We start from the raw sequence: 23,146 nt of genomic DNA, 5'->3' as shown, positions 1-23,146 counted from the left end.
GGTCACAGGAAAACCCTGACTACTACAACGAATTTTAGAAAAAGACCCTTTTATGACTCATTTTAATAAACACGTCTCCTTAAGTCTTATTTTAAGGCTTAAAAATCTTTCAGTTATTTATTTAAATCCCCTGTACTTTGGGCAGACCTAGTTTTATTTCCCATGTTCAAAGAATTCCATTTCAGAGGGTGGTCTCTTAAAGGCACTTTCCTCCTATGTTCCCCACCCACGTGCTAACCTGCAGCGTTAATAGTAATGATGATAAAAGCGACCAGAGATCTCTGAGGTGGAGGTTTCAAGTTGCTCCCTTTCCAGATCATAATGGGTCTGCGTTCACCTTGGGATACAAATTAAGCACATCTCGTCGTCTAAAAGGAATTTAGACGGTCTGACCTGTAACACGTTGGGTGGGAGTGGGCTGTGCATGCACACAGGGGCGGGTGTGGAGGGAGGGTCATTCGCAGGACTGCAGACGCCGCCGCTCGTCTCCTTTTTTCGCTGCATGGAAACGTGGCTTTGTGTTTTGTCAGGTGACATAAAAAGGTAAAAACAGTAGCTCTCAAATTAGACTTTACCTCAAATATCAAAGGTCACAAAGGGGTGCACAAATCAGCAGCTCTCGAGTCTGTGCGTGCGTGTGTGTGCACTCGGCCTGCTTGCTTAAGTGGGTCCCTTTTCATTCCGCCTGGGTTTTCCATAGTCTCTGGCATCAAGCATTGGTCCGCGGGACACCAGAGCGCCTTTGTGTCCCTTGCTGACACTCGGGCATTGTGTTTCTCTACCCATTAACCAAGGATAAATGACCTAGATATTGTGCCTATTAAAGCCTCATTTTTCTCTTGCCCTTTTGTTCTGTAGTGTACCACATTATCAGACACTGCACACATTTCTAGGTATTTTCAGTCTCAGATGCCCTTTTGAGGGAGTAATAGGAGGTTTTGTGTGGTTCTGCTGAGATATCTGGAGTGGAATTATATGAAAGTAATTTAAGGTTTTTCTTCCTGTCTAGTCTGAAGACAATCAGTTTAGCATATTACTAACAGCTAATCTAGCAGAAGAGGATATATCAAGAAACTGTACAAAGGCCAGAATGCTGTATTTGCATCTATTGCGAATACAAAAAATAGAGTGAACACCAGTTCCCCTACATACTACATCCTCTAATTACATTTCTGCATATCATGGGTCACTTTTATTAAAAGCATCATTACTACAGTTGGCAGCAATTTACATTTTATCTTACATGATAGCAGTTTTCAAAGAAAAAATAAAAGGACATCACAACAAAGAAAAACAATACATTTACAAAGTCATGTCTGTAAACTTCAAGGCTAGTTTAGAGCTGAGGTAATGCTGTTTTAGCTTTGTGGCTAAAGTAACAAAGTCCTTTAATTTAAAAAAGGTACCTGATTCTCTATTCTCTCACTCTTTATTTATTCATCTATTTATTTTGTTTATACCAGTGCATTACAAGACCACGAGACAATGGAACTGTAGTTCTGTCTGGCAAGAACCCTCCCAGTAGGTTAACTTCCAAAGGGACCCTTCACATTCAACAGCTGCCTTATTATTGCTGCGCCTCAGGACGGAGACGTTCACACTAAGGTGGAGATTGTCAGGGTGTGTGGATGTGTGTGTATGCGCGAGTGTGGGAACCCCTGTACAGTCAGAAAGGGAAACAAATGAGCAAGTATGATATGTATGGTAAATTTCATCTTGACCTTCACAGCAAAGAAATTAAAATTAAAAAATTAAATATATAACTTCATACTTCCTTTGAGCAGCACTTCCTTCCATTAGTGCCACTCAAGTTACAAATTGCTCTTTATTATAATACCAATGGTACCAGAAGAAAGAGGAAAAAAAAGCAGAGCATTATGTAAGTTTCCTTAAAAAGACATGATCACCTCTCAAATTTCATCTCTCCTAGGGATAATAAATAATGCACTGCACAATACTTAATGACCAAGATACCTTTTGACACACCTGTATAACATGACTTGGACTTTTTTCCTTTTTTTGCTACACTATGTTACAGAACAGCTTATAAAACTAGGTATGAACATTAACTGTGAGTGTAAACAGTAGGACTACCACTTGTCAAAAGTTTTAAACACTTTAACGGGAACTGGTACTGGTTATTCGTCGTTTTCATTGTTTTCTATTTCATCCCCCCCATCTAGCGAGTCTAGCTCTTCACCCTGTGCTATTTCGTCTTCTAGGATGGAGGACTCCGCAGTCTTGTCCAGGTTCTCCTCCGCGTCGCTGCCTTCTGGGTTCTCCTCTTCCTGAAAGGCGCCCCCCTCCGCCTTATCAGGGGCCTTTTCTGCGCCGGAGCCCATGGCATTCTGAAGCCCTGCCAGCGCAGGGAACCCAGGCAGCGTCAATCCTCCCAGCCCCGGAGGTAGAAACATGGATGGGTAGAAGAGGCCTGGCGCCATGGTGGAGAGGAGGAAAGGGTTGAAGGCGAGCGGGTTAGAGGGCAATCCAGCCGGGGCAGTAGCAGCACCAACAGTTCCATTCGCAGAGTCAGTAGCCGAAACAGCATCTGTGCTTTTCTCAGAGTCTTTGTTCTCTTCTTCGTTCTCATTGCCTTTCTCTTCTACCTTTGAAGTGCCGTCTTCCGGTTCTCCTTGACTTGAAGCAGTAGTGGTGTTTCCAGCAGCAGCGGACAGAGGGTTATTCAGCAGCCCGCCCAGTCCGAACATGCTGGGCAAGCCCGCCATGCCCGGCAGCATCAGGGGCAGCACGGCAGCAGGGTTCTTAGCGTCGCTTCCGGCAGCGGCTGCTGTTGCCAGACCTGGAGGGAAGCCCATGAGACCTGCCAGCTGGAGAGACTGCAGATTCTGGAGATTCTGAAGGCTCGTCAGGTCCATTCCAGCAAACAGGCTGTTCACCAACAAAGGGTTGATGCCTGACGTGGAGGCCACGGCGGCAGCAGCGGCAGCTCTGGCAATTTCACTCTTGGGTCTTCTTCCCCTTCTGCTCGCTCCTTCTCCCCTCACCACAGGCCCAGTGAGAAGACGGTCGAACATCGACTCAGGAACAAAACCCTGAAGGAAAATGGAGAGGCAAACAGTGGCTATAAAAGCTGCTGAAGAAACTTACTTTCAGTGTGGCCTTTGTGATGATCCGAAAATTGACATTCTGAATGGAAATACATACACAATTATTTCCACTCTAAGAGCACCATGATGAAACTAGTGAGAGCAAAACTCTGTATTCTAGCATCACATAAGCTCCCTGAGTCATGATGAGTTGCATAAAAACTCTTCAAGGCTATACTCTATCAGGTAAATGCCATCTTGTCTGCACCCAGAACTGAAAAACTGCTCGGCGATGAAAAGGAACAAACTGTTGACACATGCAACCACTTGGATGCATCTCAAAATACGTGAAACAAAAGGATGTATACTTAATGCTTCTGTTTATGATATCCTCAAAACAAACAAAGATCAAAAACAAAAAAACCCCAAACATCCAGAACTCTACGTACAGAGAGTTCTCTACTTTACAGATAGAGAACAGATCAGCCACTGGCAGGAGCCAGAGGTGCGTGAACAAGAGAATAATACAAGGGAATTCTGGGTGGGTGGGGGGATGGGCAGTGGAACTGCTTGTATCCTGATTATGGTGGCAGTTCACATGGAATACATGGACTAAGACTGATATTATACACCAAAAGCAAAATAAGCTGTTTTACTGTGTACTTCATAACAAGCAAATAAGAATCAAGACCTCATTAACAAAGTAATTGTAAAAAGAAACTAAGAGCAAAGAAAATTAGGCAGCCCTGGCTGGTATAGCTCCGTGGATTAAGCACAGGCCTGTGACCCAGACGATCACAGTTCGATTCCCAGTCAGGGCACATGCCTGGGTTGCAGGCCAGGTCCCAGCAGGGGACACACCAGAGGCAACCATACATTGATCTTTCTCTTTCTCTTTCTCCTTCCCTTCCCCTCTAAAAAAAGATAAATAAATAAAATATTTTAAAAATATATACAAAAAAAGAAAATTAGGCAGAATTGTTATATTTTCTCATTTATTTTTTTTAAATCCTCACCAAGGACATATTTGTTGGTTATAGAGAGAGTAGGAGGAAGGGAGGGAGGGAGGGAGGGAGGAACAGGGAGAGAGGGAGCGAGGTGGGGAGAGAGAAACATCGATTTGAGAGAGTAACATCAATCGGTTGGCTCCCATATGCAACCAGGGATCAAACCTTCAACCTGGGTGTGCGTCCTGACCTGGGACTGAATCCAAAACCCTCTGGTGTCTAGGTCAATACTCCAAGCAGCTAAGCCACCCAGCCAGGGCAGGATTATTTTTTGTTTATTTCAGCGATTTTCAACTGGTGTGCTGCAAGAATTTTTAAAACATGTAATACCTGACTATCTAGTTGGAGGCACTGACTTCTTTTCTGTTCAATTGTCAGCTAAAATAAAATGACAACAGGTCACACAACAATAATAGCTGTCTGGTGTGAATATCCTGTCTTGAACCATAAATATTGGGTTGGCCAAAAAGTTCATTTGTTTTGGGCTCTAGCAGTGCCTAGTTGTCTTTACATCATTCAAAACAATTTTGTTAGATTGTACTGTGACAGCTGTCATATCAGTGTGCATTAAAAAAAAAGAAAATTGGTGAATTTTTGTTCAGCAATTTTAACATTGAAGACGGAAGAAAATATGCAACATTTTTGCCATGTGTTATTATTTCAAGAAAGGTAAAAACACAACTGAAACACACACACAAGAGATTTGTGCAGTGTGTGGAGAAGGTGCCGTGACAGATAGAACATGTCAGAAGTGGTGTGCGAAGTTCTGTGCTAGAGATTCTCACTGGATACTGCTTCACGATTGGGTAGTCCAGCTGAAGTTGGTAGAGGTAAATTGAGACATTAATTGAGAATAATTTAAGTTTTACCACATGGGAGATAACCAACATACTGAAAATATCCAAATAAATAAAGTCATTGGTGAAAATAAAAAATGTATCTTTTATTTTACAGAAAAAAAACATACAGACTTTTCAGCCAACCCAATATATAGATCATAAATGGAGTTGCAGCTTATTAGTCACATCCCATGAGGTTGCATCTGATTGGTTAATTCTTGGTACCAGAAATCCTTATCAACAAGTACAAGCACCTGATTTTTTAAAAAGCCACTTTGGAGCAAAAAGGGTAGGTGGTGGTGGTGGTTGTTGTTGTTGTTATTATTATTATTGGTAAATCAGTCAAAATTATACCTATTTTTTGTCAGATTGGCAAAAACCAGAATAGATTTTTTGGTGTGCTGCAGAATTTTAGTAATTAGTGTAGGTGTACCACAAAATTAAAAAGGTTGAAAATAGCTGGTTTATTTTAATATCAAAAATCACAGTTAATCTTACTATTAATCCCCTAAAGCACCATAACCAGCGTTCCACAGATGGACAGTTAAGTAGGTTTACCTGGGGCATGCCTCCCGGGAGGAAGCTCACCTCCAAGGCTGTGAATGTGCATTTCTGTACAATCCTTTTAAATCAGAGCTGTCTAATTAACATGCTTTGGATTAATGATGTATTGACACAAGACACGGTATATTTATGATGTATGAAAATGATGTACCGTGTCGATTCCTTCAAGCTATTCTTTTACGTCTTTCTGTTAATGGACAACAGCAAATGAAGACAAATTCAGGAAAACAGTTTTGTTTAGATACCTTCCTCGACAGTTATGCAGAGCTTGTACTTACAGACTGCTTAACGATGTCAGTCCAGTCTGGAGCAACTGCAAACTCAGGGTTTTCTTCCAGCCACCTGGGTAGATCCTTCATTGGAGGCGCCATAGCTCCACCCATCTGGGGAGAAGCATGAGAAGCATGCTTTAAAGACACATAGGTTCTCCCCTTTCCCTCCACGGTCCCCATATATACACACAAACATACACACATATATATCATGTATATATTCTGAAAAAAATGTGATTATTTGTAGAAATAAAAGATGACAGGATGAAACACTTCTTTCTAGGATAAGAAGTCACAAAGAGATCAGTTTCCCTCTCAAGCTCACCTTCTTCCCGTTCCGTTTATTGACAACAGGCACCCTTTCCTCTCCTGTCAAAGTGTTTATATCCAATTTATTAGGGTTCCGACATCTGTGTCGTTTCTGTTTCGGTTTCTGAAATGAGGAAAACAGCACATCCGCATTCTTCTGCAAAAAATACATATATTTAGTAAAACTGCACTTAACACTTATTTTTTCTTGTATAAATAACAAACAGTCAAGTCATTTAATTATTATGGAAGGTTCCGTAACTATTTGAATTACTAGAAACCATGCCTTTCTTAGAAAGGAAAAAACCGTCCTTTTCTACCCCCGGTACACCGAGGAACTAAACAATCATGTAAGCTGAGAATCTGCTTCTCCTTCTGTCTATCAATAACCCTGTTTAAAGTCTTTCCTTAAAATGTTTGACCAAGTCATGGTGTTTTTAAAGAAAACTTTCTCTAGTAGCTCCGCTAATTTCTACGCAACAATGTGAATGAACGCAGAGCTGGTATCACATCTAGGACACAGAACAATCAGTCAGAAGCACCAACCGTAAAAGGGTAAAAGGACATTTGCACAAGGGCCATTGTGAGTGGCAGGAACTCAACTCGGGCTGAACTCAACAAAACCAATGCAAAGTGCAACATTTAAGGTTTTAAAAATCAATTACATTAAGTATGGAAGTAAAAGATTGCATTGCTAGCTAGTAAACAGTTTACATGGCAAATTATCTGGAGATACTGTCTAATGTTTAATCTAAGGCATAATGGTTAGCTGCTGAAAAGAGAAGCTAATACACTCATGGACTAGATGAGCTGGTCGAAACTCTGCAAGTAACATCTTCACAGTATTCTGAGTGGGTCTGACTTGGGTGGAGATCAATTAAAGTGCATTCATGAGTGTGAGCCCAGAAATGAGACCACCTGGAAGCCATGGCAGGTCGAGAATAACTGAAGAAATCATGTCTGTTTGGTGAGAGATGGAGAAAGAAATGCATGACAGATGTCTTCAAACAACTCCAAGGCTGCCTGCCCTTCACGTGGGATGGACCTGAAGCTAGTTTGTCGAATGCAGAATTATATGACAAAAACTGGAAAACATTCGAGATGAGAAGACATCTGAGCTTTAGACAAAGGGACCAGGTATTTCTACATTGTACAGGAGAATAGAATGGACTGTCCTAGCAAGATTCCTCCCGCTCCAAGCTCCGTAATACTTACTGGTACATAACTTGGCAAATCAACAGTGTAAGTAGGGTGCAGCTTCAGCCACTCAACTAAGTCCTTATTTTTAGGAGCATCATCCCCCACCAGCCTCGTCCCATCTTCGAGATTTACAACAGGGATTCGTGTGTCGGGGTCCAGCTGTCCAGGAGAAGGAATGTTTCTCGTTGGTGGGGTCTCTATGTCTTCCTCAAAAGCTTTGGTCACCTCAGCATCCTCCTGCAGAAAGTTGACAATGATCTGAATTCTCGCATGAGGAAATAGATTCTGGCAACGTACTATCCCAAGAAAGTGCTATCCTAGCACAATGGATCTTTGCTCAAAAGGGGAAAAAAGTTACTTAAAATAATGTCAGTTTTGGAAGAGCTATTATATTAGAAGACGACACTTTAACATCATTCTCATACTATAGAGTTTATAATTCAGTAGAAAATTCACAGTCCATCACGCTCCACGTCTGAGATCCTGAGCAAGCCCCCAGGAACACAACACGGGCAGTGCTGTTTGGCCCTTGCATGTGCCAAAGGCAGGCTCTCAATCTCTCTTAGAGGTTGCAGATAAATGTCATTAGAATTTTTATTAAAGAAATGTTCCAAAAGTCAGTTTATACGTAGCTTTTTGGCACTCTGTGAACAGTGATATTTGTTGATGGTACAGGATTTTGTGTTAGGTGCGTGTGGCAACACCAAAAAGATTAACTGAAGGCTAGACCCTACCATCATCCACCTACTGGTCCCCAAACTGGCTTTTCAGATCCCTGGCATCTCTTCTGTTAGCCCATTTCTCTCTTCTCACCGCCCGACTCCCCACCTGTACTACTGCAACTCCACTAAAGGGCCTTTCTGGTCTAGTTCTGTCCCACTGTTCTGCAATGCAACCGCCAGTGCTACAGTGGAGTGCACTTTCTAAAATGCATTCTTCCTAGTTCAAAACCTGTCACACTCTCCTAGTTAAATTATTTTGATAATTGAATCCCTACTACCTTCCATATAAAATCTAGGTTCTTGCGTGGCAATCAATGCCCTCCATGACTTGCATCTCACCTTGTCCCCAAGCTCATCTCTGCTGTCCTCTGCCTACTGGCTTATCTCTGCTGACCCTTATCTCTAAGCTCACCTTGGCTGACCCAAATTTCCCAGCCAACAGCTTTCAGGCCACCAAACATGACAGGCTCTCCCTGGCCTCAGGCGCTCTGCACATGCTCTCCCCAGCCCCTCTTTTCAAATAAGCAACTCCTACACAATCTTCTAAACTTAACTGAAGCATGAGCACCCCTAAGGATACTTCCTCATCTGTTTCTTCTCCTAGCCTTCTCCCTTCATTGCCATTCTTCCTTTGGGTTCACGAAGTACTCCAACCATAGCTCACAACTATGACACATCATTGTTTATCTTAAACACTGAGCAAGCACCTGTCAGGCCTTTGTTCTCGCACCCCAGTGTGTGGCACAGGGGCAGGGACAGCCCTCACAATGTTGCTGAATGCATGGTGGCTATACAACATGGTCTCCAGTGTGAATGCTGACATAATGCATAACCTTACACAACACCAACACAACAGTAAAAAATACTGTTGTGTTGATAATAATAAGTTTAACATCTAGTAGGAGTTTTGAGCTAAATATAATTTTAGAAAATAAATATATCAATAAATTCTCAGGTGCATAACTTAAGATACATGAAATGAATAACATCAGCCTTAAGTTTATAGGTGTATGACTATAACATGGAAATAGCACCAGCTGGATATTAACAGCACAGGAATAATTAATTAATTAATTAATTAATTCCTGTGTGTACCATGATTCAAATATTAAGCACAAGAGTACATAAAAGAGGTATGAGCTGCAGAAAGTGCCCAGTTTGTGATGTTGACAAAGAAAGGATTTTCAGCGAACAAAACCTGTTCAAGTGTTACCAAGGTGGTTTTAAGCAGGAAGACTAGTCACTGGAGATGCGACTTTGGGGAGCTTACACCTAGAAATGGCATTTTAACTTAGGGAACAACCAGCCACAGCTGACCCAATGCAAGATTTATTTTCGTAAGATTCTGAAAGTAACCATACACTCAACGAAAATGACCACTTTTGCAACTGGCGCACTGATACTACATTTTGAAAATTAACTTTAGCTACCTGGATGCTTCTGTTTTACCTAGACCTCATCAGGGTACAAGTTTCAGTGAATGCTATTTTGTAATTTCTAGACTTTAATTCAACCACACCTTTTCCTAACCTTCTAAGTTATTAAGCATTCTCTAGGTTCAAGAAATAGAAAATGAGAAAATAACAATAGGGATGGAACAGAATGAGAAAAAATATTCAAATAAGCAACTGCCCCCCTCAGGTTCCAACTGCAGTGCTCCCCAAACTGCACCCTGCTGCCCAGGGGACCCCCCCGTCATTGCTGGAGTGCCAGCCCCTCACACGGATAGGGGACTTTGGCACCACTGTGCTGATGGTTTGAGTTTCAAATCCACGGGCAAAAGATATCAAGTATTAATCAGCTTTAAAAAGGAGCCGCACGCAGTCAGGCTCTTCAGGGTAAAGTCCTCATCGTTAGTTGAGCAGCTCATTTTTAGGGTCAACACAGACTAGGGAAGGCAGTTATGGGTGTAACGCACTTGTTTCCTATGAATTGAAAACAAAAGTCAAAATCCATTGGCACATACATTTCATCCAAACCTAAACATATTTTATTCAGTTGCTGTTTTTAAAGTATCTATTTACTGACGTAGAAGAATTTGCAATCCCTGACTTGGTGTATGAGTACATATCTTAAGTCTGAAACTAAACATTCACACTAATCTAATAAATGCCAGGCCCAAAATATACCAGTATTTTTAAGAGCATGAGCTTTTTCCACCTCAAGAATTCAGAGATAACAATTACAGGCTCTGAAGAGCATGTTTCTGTTCTGGGTTAGTCTTCTGAGAGCAATCAATATATCAGAACGTTGGGAAGAATAAATCCTCCAGCTACATTTGGTTCAGGCCGAGTGATCTGTATCGATGCTCAACACAATTTTCCAGCTCAGGACCATGACTCTGTTCACTCTAATTCTATTTCTTTGGTGGAAGAAGTCAGCTTTAATGCCACGTCACCGTGAGGAAGACAGACCAGAGTCACTGGCGGTGCAGGGAGCCTGGCTGTCAACACGGGCACAGACAATGGAAGCGAGCATCGGAACTTACTGTGCTCAATGATGTCCGTTTGTGGCTCATGGAGAAGAGCAGATCGAGGCCCTCCACGTTTTTCCTCCGCCCCCGCCTCCTCTTCAGGGGAGGCTCTCCATCCACCAGGGAGCCATTGAGCAGATGCCTCGTGGGCGTGCGTGACAGCCCGGCCTGGAGCAGCTCCATCTGAGTCTTAAAGGCATCAGACACTGGGGTCGAGACATTAGGCAAGATAAACTTTGAAGTAAGAGATGAAAAACTTGAGGTAGAGCTTGTTGCCTCTCGTGAGGCCTTTGATAAATCTACAACTTTCTCTTGTCCATTTTCGGAGACCACCTGAGACTCCCGAAGCTGTGCAACCATCTCCATGAGGTTTCTCCGCTTGGCAGCTCTTTCGGCCTCGATCTCGATTTTTCTCCTCCTTCTCCTCCGCTGGCGAGGGACAGAGAGGTTGAGGGCGTCTTCCTATTAAAAATTTCCAACAAAACAATGAGCCCAAACTGGATCTGCTATACAAGCTTGCTGTCAGAACTTAAGGACAAGAAGTGTAAGGAATTAAATACTCATGACTGTTCAACAGAGCTGAGGAAACTGCAGCCATATTTCTAAGTAGGACCAGTGAAATGCAAGCTGCCAAACTGGGAGAAGATTTAGGGAGCTGAACTCTAAGGTGCAAACACAAACTACTCTGCCCTACCTTTGACAGCTGCGGAGAAGTCGTGAGGTCCTCACTCGCACTGACGCTGGCCTGGCCCACCATGGAGAGCTCTGCAAAGCTCCTCTTTTGCAGGGGACTGTCCACAGTGGGTGGCGTGCACCCAGGGAGGAGGCCCTGGAAATCAAACATCTGGCGCCTATTTACTGGCCATTTGCCTTTCAACACTGCTTCACAGATATTGTCTAATCGGTTTATCATCACTCGATCCTGGAGGGAGAAGAAAAGTCACATGAAATGGCAACAGAGACGTAGTGGAAATTAGTAGGTAAATATTTCTATCAAGATGCTGAAAAAGGCTTAAAAGTCAATTGGTGAGCAAAATGTACAAGAAAGCAAAAGACAAACAAGCAAGTAAATAAACAAATTCCATCAAAAGTGCCTTGCCATGGTTGAAGGTCCTCAGATGGCTCCGACACAGAAAACCTAATATCTGCAACTATGAACACAGAATCACATAGATTAGGAAACACTGGAGGACCACCACCTCTAAAATGTCCCCATACTTAACAAGTAACTTTTCTTCAAGCTGAAGAACTGGTGATAAATGTCAGCAGATAACAACAGAACCTGCACTGAGCTTCCGGATGCTCTGGTGCTTCAGATCCACAGGCAGGACCACAGCCTATCCCAGGAAGTGGAGCATCATTAGCGTCACTATTAATAAAGTTCAGCATTACAAAATGGGCACCAGCCTAGGAACACCTAATGAATGTCAATTTGCATTCCCTACCTATGATCACTCCAAGTTTCATTGAAGCGTGTACATTAAAAATTTCTAATTACAGCTCTTAGACCTAGTTTCCATCGATTAAAAAAGGGCCTGCCTGCTACTACAGACCTGACTGACCTGGGGAACTCCCTTCCATCCTGGACAAGGGAGATTAGCATAATGGGGGAAGTGAGAGGGCATACAGAAAAAGAGATGTCTTTGATAGTGCACTTTTCAGTTAAAAATTTCACATGATTTCTTACACAACTACCAGTAATGGAAGGCCAGCCCAGGGATGAGTCGACCGAAGCTGTTTTTGTGTTGTCTGTTTTAAACCAGAGAGCCCTGCTATGGTAATCAGGATAATTATTTCCCCACCCTGAAAAACAGACCCGAATTATATAGGGATTTATTATAAAATTATGCTAGCCAGCCGAAAAAAAAAAGTAATTTCTTTTTTTTATTTTCGGTTACAGATAACTAACTACATTTGGAATTACTGCGTAAGACGTTGGACCAAATGGGTTAGTGGTCCACCTCCTCCTGAGTGAAGATGATTAGGTTTCTAAATATATGAAACTTATTTTAAATCTAAAAGCTCTATTTCAGACTAAAAAATAAATAAATGGTGTAATCACTCTAAGAAAACAGTATAGAGGTTCCTCAAAATGTTAAGTCTTGAACTACGATATTAGCCTGCCACCCCACTTCTGACTACACATCCACAGGAACCAAAAGCAGGGTCCCAAAGAGAAATCAGTGCATGTTCACAGTAGCACTGTAATGAGCCAAGACCTGTAAGGATTAAAAGTCCCAGTAACATATGAACAAATGCCCCAATGACGTGTGAACAAGTAAAGAAAATACAACATATGCATACGATGGAATATTATTCGGCCCTAGGCAGGAAAGAAATCCTGTCATGTGGATGACCCTCGAGGACATCATGCTAAGTGAAATAAGACAGTCACAAAAGGACAAATTATTGTATGGTTCCACTTATATGAGGTATCTAAAGTATTTAAATTCACCAAAACAAAAACTGGGATAGTGGCTGCCAGGGGCAAGTGGGTAGGAGCTGCTTAGTGGGTATGAAGTTTCAGTCATGCAAGACTGAAAAGTTCTGGAAGTCTGCTTCATAACAATATAAATATTCTTAAGACTGCTAATCTATATACTTAAAATTGATTAAGATCATAAATGTCATACTACCTGTTTTTTACCTCAATAAAAAAATTTTTAAAAGCCATACATTTTTTATGCCGAAGGGTGAATCTGCTAAAACAAGAATCATGTACGCTGGGTAATAGGACCGCCACCCTAAAACGCCTCAAGGAGCAAAAGGTCCGTTTAAGTGGTTCTATTGCTTATTATCTTTCCTTCACGTCACGCTTCTTATCCTATTACAAAAGTATTCTACAGAAATTTTTCTTTGGGCTCTTCTAGACCATTCTTTAAAACATGAAAAAAATCTATAGTCTTTATACATTGTGTCAAAGTTTAATTTAAAATTATTTGACAAATCAAGCCAGAACAATTTCTTCCACTCCACTCCTTTTTTGGGTCAACAGAACAAAACAACAACAAAAAACCAACCTTAGGCCAAAATGAGAAGGCAAATGTTCTTTCATGGAGGAGCTGAGCTACCGAAGGATCACCATCCTCCATGTAGAACCCATCTCGGGTTTCGTCCCTAGCAGTGCTCATAGAAGCATTGCTTTCTTCATCAAAATTCTTCCCTCTAGAGACAGCTCCTGCTGAGAAATGAGTTAGAGTGCATTACTCAAAACCAGGATACCACTGAAAAAGAAGTTTAGAAAGGACATGTAAAAATTAAATAACAATCTGCTCCAGTTTTAAAAATGTTTTAATCCTCACCTGAGGATGTATTTATTGATTTCAGAAAGAGGGGAAGAGAGGGAAGGAGGGAGAGGGAGAGGGAAGAGACAAAGGGGCGGGAGCGGGGGGAGAGAGACAGAAACACTGACGTGAGAGAAAAACACCGACTGGCTGCCTCCAGCACATGGCCCAGCTGGGATCAAACCAGCAATCTAGGTTTGTGCCCTGACCCAGAACTGGACCCATAATCTTTTGGAGTGTGGGATGATGTTCCAACCAACTAAGCCACCCAGTCAGGGCCCAATCCACTCCATTTTATTGAGTGCCTACAATGAGGCTAGAACGATATTAGGCATTTTACAAATTTTGTCATTTAAAGCTTGTAACAGCCATTTCGTATAGATGGTTAGTCCCATTTTACAGATGAAGAAGCAGAGGCGTAGGGAGGTTGCATCACTAGTCATCTGACATTGTGCAAGCATCTGACATTGTGCAAGCACACCTCAGAGGACGCTGAAGGACAATTAAGCCTCTGACTCAAGAGCCTATGTCCCCCGCATGGGAAAAAGGGCTAAGATATCAGCTACGTTCAAGTTTCAGCTCCAAAAGACAGTAAGATATGCCTGATTTTTGTGACTTACAAAGAAAACTGATTCTTTTCAGATTCTACTCCTACCTTTTACTTCTGAATTACAACTGCATCAATTAAGCATTATTTGTTTAAAAATAACTACCAATATTTACTCAGTAAATGACTTCTCTCCCACATTTAATTGTCCAAATTAAAATCACTTGGAATTCTTAATACACTGCTACTATAAAGTTAACCCGTATCCTTAATCCAGAAATTACATGTCCGTAAAACTCTTCTGAGAGTTTAACTTGTTCAAAATATCATGTTCCCATGCCTTATCAGAGCAGACCACACATCTAATCATAACCTAAAATTATCCCTTCACATAAGAAAATGTACTCTAATTACTTCTAAGAAACAAGAGCGAGGCCTTGTCAGGTGACATGAAAACTCAGCATGTGGCCACTGCTGTTAGGAAAGGAGAGAGGCCGGGTGGCCAGGCATTACCTTCAGGTTGGGAAGATTCTTCTGATTTATCGTCATCCTCCAGCTTTTCTTCTTCGTCCTCTTCAGAACCTTTCTCTGAAATCGACTTGGGCCCAGTATCTGCACCGACCTCCACATTTTTCAGCTCATTTTTTACAGAGCTGGCCTCAGCCTCGCATTCCTGCTTACTGTCCTTTTCCCTGCTCTCAGTTTCTTCTTCCTCTTCTTTCACTGCAGGTTTCTCTTGGGCAGCTGTGTTTTCAGATTCCTCCACTTTGCCTTCCGTTTGTCCCATCACCCTGTCGTCCTGAATGTGAGTGGATGAGATGACTGCAGGAATCTGGCCAAACCCAACTGCCAGCGGATTCACGGTCGATATGTTACTAGCCCCTCTGCTCTGAGCGAAATTTTTGTGTGCATCCAAGAAGGACAGTTCAGGGTCATTGAGGATGTGGTAGTCTGTCCGGCTGACCCCGTGTTTAGCAGCACCCACCAGCAAGTCTCGATCGTGCCTTCCACATTCCCACCACTCTGGCAAGTCCAAGCTCGGCTGACAGAGCTTCAGCCTCTCGCCCAGCTGTGGGTGATGAAGAACCTGCTCTCGTATTTTCCGGAGCAGTTCGATGCGGTAGAGAGTTCTGGAGGCACGCTCTTCTGTGATTGGCTCTATCATGGAGAGGTCAGGTGGTTCTGAAAACATGAAAATAATCATATTTATTTGGAAAAAACTCAAGCGGGCTTTAAGTTGTTCGCTGTCTCATTTGTCACTTTACTGGCCTTTTACTATAGAACTTTTGGTACTGAATGGACCTACCATCATCTGGCTTAGTGGGCATTCGACACACTCGCCTACACATGGCCACAAAACAACTGAAGTATTTCTCCAAACTTTCATCAGACTTTTTGTCCAGTCTGGCAAAGGCTCGAAATTGGTTCCAGTCAAACTGCTGTTTCACAGGGTCAAAAATAACCCCAAAAGTGGACACCACACGGTAAAAATCAGCCTCTTCCCGTCTTGTCCACCTATTAGAAAAAAAAAGATATTAGCTGGAATTTTACTTGAGTAAAAAGGCTTCAAGTTTACTGTTTCTTTTCCTCTTTTGCCCTAAACTTATTTTGGGGGTGGGAAGACAAATAGATCGCTTTGACAGTCATTGTCTCAAAAAACAAAAAGAGCAGAGCGGAGAGGAATGTATCAGGAGTTGAGTAAAACCCAGGAAAAAAACTCACTTTTGTCGCTTCTCAGATATGATAGCTTCCCTTTCCGCTTCTAGTGCTCTCACTTCCTCCCGAGGCCGCCGTCTCCGCCGGTCAGTCTTCATTAGGGCCTCTTGCCTCATTTGTTGCCTTTTATAGCTGCGCTGATAGGCAGTAATGAGCCGGCGCAGACGGGTGGTCAGGGTTGAGGTGTTAGGCCAGTAAAGTTGGCCTAACTCAGCATTACTCTCACTGTGCTTGCCTGGGGAAGTGGAAAAAATATTTCTGAAATGTGCAGCTGCAATCTTGCAACGCCCAGGATTTTCCATCAATATAAGACGACTCATTAACATCACAATGACAATGTGGGGAAGGCTGTCAGTGTCCTCGTTTTGAAAATATAAATAAAGAATACTATTAGTGTGGAACTTATCTGCCATTTCTTTTTTAAGTCCTTAGGGGGAAAAATAAATTTATTTATTACTCTTACATAAAGAAACATACTTCACATCATGAACCACTTTATAAGACTGTTGTACTATAGTATAATAATCTTGTTGAGCATACAAAAGATCCCATAATTGTTAGCTAATGATTTTACATCAGGCAAAAGATCAGTATTCTCTATAAAGTGGCAACATTTCGGATACTTGACAAATGCCCAGCTCCCACGAGATATATTTCAGGGCTTTTCTGAGGTATATTTCTAAAGTTGCTTAAAAGTTTTCACTAACTGGTATAAAATAAATACACACATTATCTTGTTCTAAAAATAGTTATTTTATCAAAGAAATTCAATGACGTGAGACACCAACAATAAACAGGACTTAATATTATTCACAGAAGAAAGCAGTCAGTGTAGATGAAATAACATCTCGAGATCCACGGGCTGGTGACCGCCACCTGCGTGGCACACGCCCGCCCTGCTCCGTGTGCTTGGAGGGGCCGTACCTGTGGTGCGCATTTCCACAGACTCTTCCTTGTCTTCAGGAGGAGAGTTGGCAAATTCCTTGAAAGCAAAGCAAGAAACTAAATCATTTTAATTTGGGGTTTCATTTTGCATTATTTTTTAAAAATAAAGGCCACTATCTATAAAGTTTAACAAGTCTTATACAGGCATATAATATTTTACTGGTGTTGTAAAAGGCAATATACTCGAGTTCTTACATCTATTTCATCCTTGAATGGTGTTCTGGTTGGTTTGTATTCTGGGTCTTCATCTTCTCTATCAAATTCTCCCCTATATAAAAATTTTTAAAAATGTTTTAAGTCATACTGATAGGAAGAGACAAAAGGGAACTGCCTAATGAAAGTTTTAATTCTGGGTTCAATTTCCAAAGCCCTTCTATCAGCATTTAAAGCATGCAGCATGGATGGAGGGGCTGTGGGAGAACCAGGGGTGGGGGTGGGGCTATCTGTCGTCCCTTGGAAAAGACAGAGTTTCAGATTATTTAGGTACTATATATCATATTTAAATAATCATTATGATATAGACACAGACTATACGGGAAATGTCACTTAGTTCAAAATCAGACACAATAAAGTATGTGGTGCAGTGTAAGAGCTGAACCCTGCCAATTGACGCAATACTGATGTAAAGTTTATTAAAATTTTAAAATGTCCTTCTTACCCGTCACCACCATCTGCTAGCACGTCTGTTCCTCTCTGCTCGGCAGCTATGGCCTTGGCATCGGGCATCCCAACTCGTTCCAGGAAGCACAGTGCGGGGTCAGCTCGCATGGAATTGTACTTCTCGTAGCCTGTGCCGTCCCCACCAGCCCAGAGGACACGCAGGGACAACGAAAGACCCGTCACTGACAAAGTCACAGCACTGACACAACACGTGAACTTCGTTTCTCAATCAAGAGGATCATTTATGTTGGATTTTAGAGAACCTTGTTTCAGTAAAGCATTCTATGGACCTCTCAGTGCCAGGGCAGACTGTGGGGCCAAGTTACATTCCAGGGATATTATCAGAATGGCCACAAATACTAAGAGAAAAACAGGTTCAGAATAACTACGAGATGCCCGGGAAGACTTCTGACCCTATTTTCCCCAAGATTTAATTTTGTTTGACATTTAAATGGCTCTGTAATGTTCCTTTACGACCTCCGCAGAGGTACGCTAAGTCCACCCATCCTCCTGGTGAGCGGCCTCCGTTCTGCAGAAACTCTCACGGCTGGCAGAAAACCCCTGTCTCCGTCAGGCCGGCGAACCTGTCTGCTTAGGTTGAGGGTGATGCATGTCAGTGAGATGACACTGTTCCCTCTATGGTTTTCAAACTGCAATTTGCTTTTTGACTGCCCAAGCTGACTAAATGGGAAATGGCAGATCCCAACAGTGCACTGCGGGAAAATGATTTTTAGGCTGAGCTCACAAAACACGGCTGCAGAACACAGGCAGAACAGCACAATTCAATTAGGATGTGTACTACACACACCGCTCCTAACTGCTGTAGAGCCGCAAGCCAAACTATAATCATGAAAGGTTTTATAAGCCATCACTCTCCCCTTTAGTCAGTCTGGGCTGCTGGGACTACCTCGGCAACCTCCAGAGACTTGGGATTATAATCAGGAATCGCTCACTGTATATATCATGCCAGTTCTGCATCCCCAGCCTTTCAAAGTTAACAAGGCTGCATCCCACTCAGGGGAGCCGAGTTCTCAGCACTGACATTTGTGAAATATTGCTTGGAACAAAGCCCAGGAGGCACTTGTACAGATTAATAGCAGAGGTTAAGCCCACCGTCCACTTTGACACGGGCTGGCAGAGTCAGCAAGGGGAGCCGTGCTGGAAGCAAAGTTTGGGGAGAACTATAGGACAACTTGGCTACTATTAAAACAAATATGGTTTTGCTTTTATTTACAGCCAAGAAAGAAATGTTTCTTCTCAAATGCTCAACAAACATTTAAAAACAGCATCTGATATTTACAGTTCATATTAGATTTTTAGTGCAGGAAAATGGTACATGCCAAGAGTCCTTTGGAACTATCCTTGTTAATATTATGACTTTGGAAAGAATACGCAGAGTTCTAAATAAAGACAAAGCCACATGGTGAAGATGTGGTCAAACGGACGTGTCACTTACCATGTTTGAACACTCCAATTAGGAGGGACTTATCTGCTTCCTTATCCCACCAATCTGCAGGGACCTCGGCATGGAAAGGCTCAGGTATCCACACATCAGCTTCACTATAAAGACAACCGTTTGTGTAATATTTAAAGTAAGTACCAGTACTACAAAAGAATTCCAAGTAATGAACAGGATGCACACGCTCAGGTGCCCCACTCCCAGGGTAAGCACCTGAGCGTCACGGAGAGGAATGAGCAAAGGTTAAGAGAAAGGGCATGAGTCAGTCACTTCCCACCATGACCAGAAAGAGACTTTATCACCCAGTGTCCCGTTTTAAAGGTCATCTCTGACCACCAGTAATTTAGTTCACACCTCTTTTTATACACACACACACACACACACACATACACACACACATACAAACAGGCTTTCCCGATGATCATCACTTCCTCGAGCTCATAGAACAAATACTGCATTCAAGATGCAAAAAAGAAGGTGTGCTTCTGATGGTTTGTGAAGGTTTTGAAACCCGATCCATGATGTTTTCTGGCTACCCAGACCACTGCACGCAGGCAGAGAACCGGTGTGAGCTCGCACTAACCTTGAGTCAGCACCCTCTAAGATCTTATCTGCCTGGTCTCCTATAACTTCTTGTCTTAGGTAGTACAGCATGCGGACACGCAGCAGGACCCTGGAGAGGAAGACAGAGGGGGAAAAAGTTCTTAACTTCAGGACTGTTTGCCAACAGTGGCTTTTGGCAGCTGCTGCTGTTCATCCATCATCCTGCCAAGGCTGATTAGCCATGCTGTATGGTAGGCTTGAAGCGTGACAGATGGTGGCACATAATCACCTCTGTGTGGTGCTTTCTGCTGGCTTCCAACAGGCCTGCCTGGCAACCGCTCACACTGCACAGAGAGGGACCAAGCTCAGCCCAGCCCAGGCGCACTTCATTTAGTTCTACCTAGTGCAGCTTGTGAAGTTTAGACACGTACCCTACCATTGCCTCTGAAGTATTGAAGCAAGTTTGTAAACAACTGAGCAGATGGCTTTCAGTAACTGTTCTGCTTCATTATCTCATAAAATTTCCTCAGCTGCTGCCTTAATACCATTTTTGGAAGCACATCAGAAGTTGTAGGAATAAATGTGATATAAAATCTGGTTTTACTACCTTACAATAAACCCTCAATATGGACTGTCAGGTTTTTCATATTATAGAACTTAGCTTCTGAGAAAGGAAGATAGCGACTGAGGGTGGGTCTTCACTCTTCTCTCTTAAGGATATGAAACGTTTTTTATTCCTTCTAGTTTATATTACCTGGAAGCTTAAGTTGTGGCTTTAAAAATATTAAAACACTACAAAAGAGATTAACATATGCCAAAATCATTGAAACTCTTAGTCATTTTTAAGGAATCAGGGTTCAAAAACCCTTGGAATTCTAGGAAACAGATTCTCAATCTCACTTGGCTTTCCTTCATTTCCTTTAAACATAATTCTTCCAACAAAGCCCACCTGGTAAGTTCCAAAGGCATATGTCTACTCCGAGTCTAGCATCTCCTGCTGGAGACCCCAGGTATTCAGTCAGGACTGACATTGGAGACTAACCACCTCCTTGGCCATGAGTAAATGACAACACTGAGTGCTATTTCCCCAGCTGGGTAAGCCCAACAGACACTGTGAAACCAACGTTTCACATACACTAGCTCGTTTCATCTTCATGATGACACTGTGATGATATGGGGCAAGCTATAATTTTTACAATCCCATTTTCCAAGCATAAAAATTGAGGCTAATAGAAGTCGAGTGGCATGGCCCAGGTCACAGAGTCACCTTGAGCTTGGACCACTCTGAATTAGGCCTTCTGACCCCACCACTTCACACTGTCTCTCAGTACGTGGTGACTGTCCTTGAACACATCAAATGCCAACAAGGAGTAGCTTCCCCCGAACAGACTACTCCTGATCATACATGGATAGGCAGGCACACCTGCCTCCCCACCTCTGCTCCTGGTGAGCGTGGGCTTTAGATGGGCAACGTGTGCAGCTGTAACCACCTGAATACGCTCCAAAGTGGACAATTGCTTTGGGTAACATTACTTTTGATTTCTTTCTTTTGATAAAATTGAAAATTGGCTGTGCCACAATGAACCAGCAAATGAGTGATAGCACAGGCTTCCGTGTCTGACACCTTGTGTCCCCTCTGGTTGGAGAACTTGCAGAAGGTGCTCAGAAGGGTGGCTCTCAAGGAAACACCCTCCACCTTGCACTGGAGTCTCCTCTGTTCACCAAAACTCGGTACAGTGGCGGTGATCCTAATGGCTTCTCTTTCTTCTTCGGGGAGAAGACGTTTTCTACCTCAGAAAAAAATTCAGGTATTTGGAGACTTTTATGAACTAATTGAATGTCATCTTTTTTTCTAGAGGGAAAAATTCAAACCAACTCAACTGAGGAGCTCAGTGCCACTGTGAAGACGTGGTAGGCACTGGCAGGGCAACCAGGTGACAAGGAGGCGGCCTGAAACCTGAGGGAGTTTACACCTAGTAGGTTAGCAGGACAGGATGGGTCCCCAGCCCCCAGTTACGTTTCTTTGGCTGTCCCACTTCTGACCGGTTTCTGGACCAGCACCCAGTCTGGGGCCACACACGGCACTGAACTGTCCTGTCTGCTTTGTCTCCTTTAACCTGAGGCAGGTCCTCTGCCTCTGTCTCTTAAAACTTTGAAGAGAGCGGGCCAGCTACTGAGATTCTCAATTTGGATCTCATCTTCTCACTTGACCTCCTGAAGTCCCAGAGAGTGAATGGCTGGACGACTTCTTATCCCAGAGAGGAGATGGGAAGACTTGCCAGTCTTGAGGCCAAGGAGAAGGAAAGATGAGAGGAACACTGGTTACAGCGCACATACCAGGCACGGCGCCCTATGGAAGTCTGTTACTGACACCAGAATGGGACACTACAAAGCCCCACCGCCACGCTGGGCCCGAGAGCGGAGCCACTGCCTCCGCACTCAACTGCTGCACTTGCAGTTCGAATCCAGAACTCCCAAGGCTATTGACCCAAAGCTCGTGTAAACCACAAGGAAACGGAAGTTCTCCAGCAGCCATCAGTGGGGCTTCAGGGAGAACTGTCATGCTGCAGCAGTAACAACAAAACAGTTTCTGAGGCACCAAAATGGTGTGAGGTAATGGTTTTGAAGACTCAAAAAGGAAAATATTTGTCAGTCAAAACTGAAGATAGTGATCAAAAGTAGGCCCTAAAACCACTTTCATTTAAAAAGCAGTGAGAAGCATTAGTCAGTGCAACCCAGGGAGAGCAGGTGTTCTCCAGGGGTGACTTCATGTGAGGACTGAGACAGCCCTGAGGAGGAGGCAGGTTTCTGAGGTGAGTGGGGTAGTCAAGAGCAAGGGCACTAGCCTCGTCTGGTCTGGGCCTCCAACCTGGCCCAGCCCCTTGACTAGCTGAGGGACCTTAAGTACCCAAGTCTCAGTTTCCTTGTCAGGCAAATGAGGATAAAATCGCACGACATACCTCAGACAACTCAAACACAATCCATACTGCAGTTTATGTGCTCAGACGCTGGTTGCTAATTTTAAAGAGAGAGATACACATGCATTTATTTATATCCTGCCTCATCCAACTGAGATCCTGTTGCAGAGCTCTATCTGACTAACACGGAAAGTGAGTCCCAAAGAGGCTGCGGGGCTTGCCCAAGTCACACAGAGCTGGGAGCAGAAACGCCGGTCAGCAGCCGCATGGCCCGTACTGCTGATACGGAATAAATGCATGGCCAGAATAAGAAAAAAATCAATGTACGTAGACAGTAGTTTAGACGCAGACAGCAGGGGTCCAAGCAATAAATTTAGATTCAATATCATTCAATTGAATAATTATCCAATTATTCAACATGATCAAATTCTAAAAAATAAAGGAATATCATTCTAAGCTTATACGCAAAAAAAAAAAAAAAAACCAACCAAAAAACTCAGTAACTGAAGTATTAGAAAGCGAAAAATAACCTGAAAATTCCCCAGTCCCTCCACTGAAATCAGTCAATTGAAGGCAGGATCATACAAAGCTAACCATAATTCCCTAAATTCCCTAGTTAGTTATACACAGCATCATAGCAA

At 42.9% G+C, this 23,146-nt stretch overlaps 1 protein-coding gene across 4 annotated transcripts in view; it reads right to left on the bottom strand.

Annotated features, from left to right (window-relative positions):
- Positions 1 to 1,164: 1,164 nt before the first annotated feature.
- The window catches only part of CHD7 (chromodomain helicase DNA binding protein 7), a 197,524-nt gene continuing 175,542 nt past the window's right edge, over positions 1,165 to 23,146 (bottom strand). For 2 of the 4 annotated variants that reach the window (XM_037058607.1, XM_037058608.1), the window contains exons 24-38: positions 19,628 to 19,717; positions 19,042 to 19,145; positions 17,584 to 17,713; positions 17,121 to 17,193; positions 16,905 to 16,962; positions 15,987 to 16,215; positions 15,571 to 15,779; positions 14,778 to 15,446; positions 13,454 to 13,614; positions 11,128 to 11,355; positions 10,449 to 10,895; positions 7,254 to 7,475; positions 6,055 to 6,195; positions 5,736 to 5,840; positions 1,165 to 3,053 (exon numbers count right to left, since the gene is read on the bottom strand). In XM_037058607.1, coding sequence (XP_036914502.1) covers positions 2,139 to 3,053; positions 5,736 to 5,840; positions 6,055 to 6,195; positions 7,254 to 7,475; positions 10,449 to 10,895; positions 11,128 to 11,355; positions 13,454 to 13,614; positions 14,778 to 15,446; positions 15,571 to 15,779; positions 15,987 to 16,215; positions 16,905 to 16,962; positions 17,121 to 17,193; positions 17,584 to 17,713; positions 19,042 to 19,145; positions 19,628 to 19,717 — 3,781 coding nt within the window. In that variant the 3' untranslated portion in view covers positions 1,165 to 2,138. The remainder of the gene's footprint in view (positions 3,054 to 5,735; positions 5,841 to 6,054; positions 6,196 to 7,253; positions 7,476 to 10,448; positions 10,896 to 11,127; positions 11,356 to 13,453; positions 13,615 to 14,777; positions 15,447 to 15,570; positions 15,780 to 15,986; positions 16,216 to 16,904; positions 16,963 to 17,120; positions 17,194 to 17,583; positions 17,714 to 19,041; positions 19,146 to 19,627; positions 19,718 to 23,146) is intronic. The other 2 variants (XM_037058610.1, XM_037058609.1) reach the window with 2 other exon arrangements.

The sequence above is a fragment of the Sturnira hondurensis genome, unplaced genomic scaffold (genome assembly GCF_014824575.4).
Source record: "Sturnira hondurensis isolate 20B ecotype Veracruz unplaced genomic scaffold, ASM1482457v3 Scaffold0010128, whole genome shotgun sequence".
NCBI lineage: Eukaryota > Metazoa > Chordata > Mammalia > Chiroptera > Phyllostomidae > Sturnira > Sturnira hondurensis.
The sequence above is the reverse complement of the archived record's forward strand: the minus strand, read 5'-3'. Positions and strand labels throughout refer to the sequence as shown.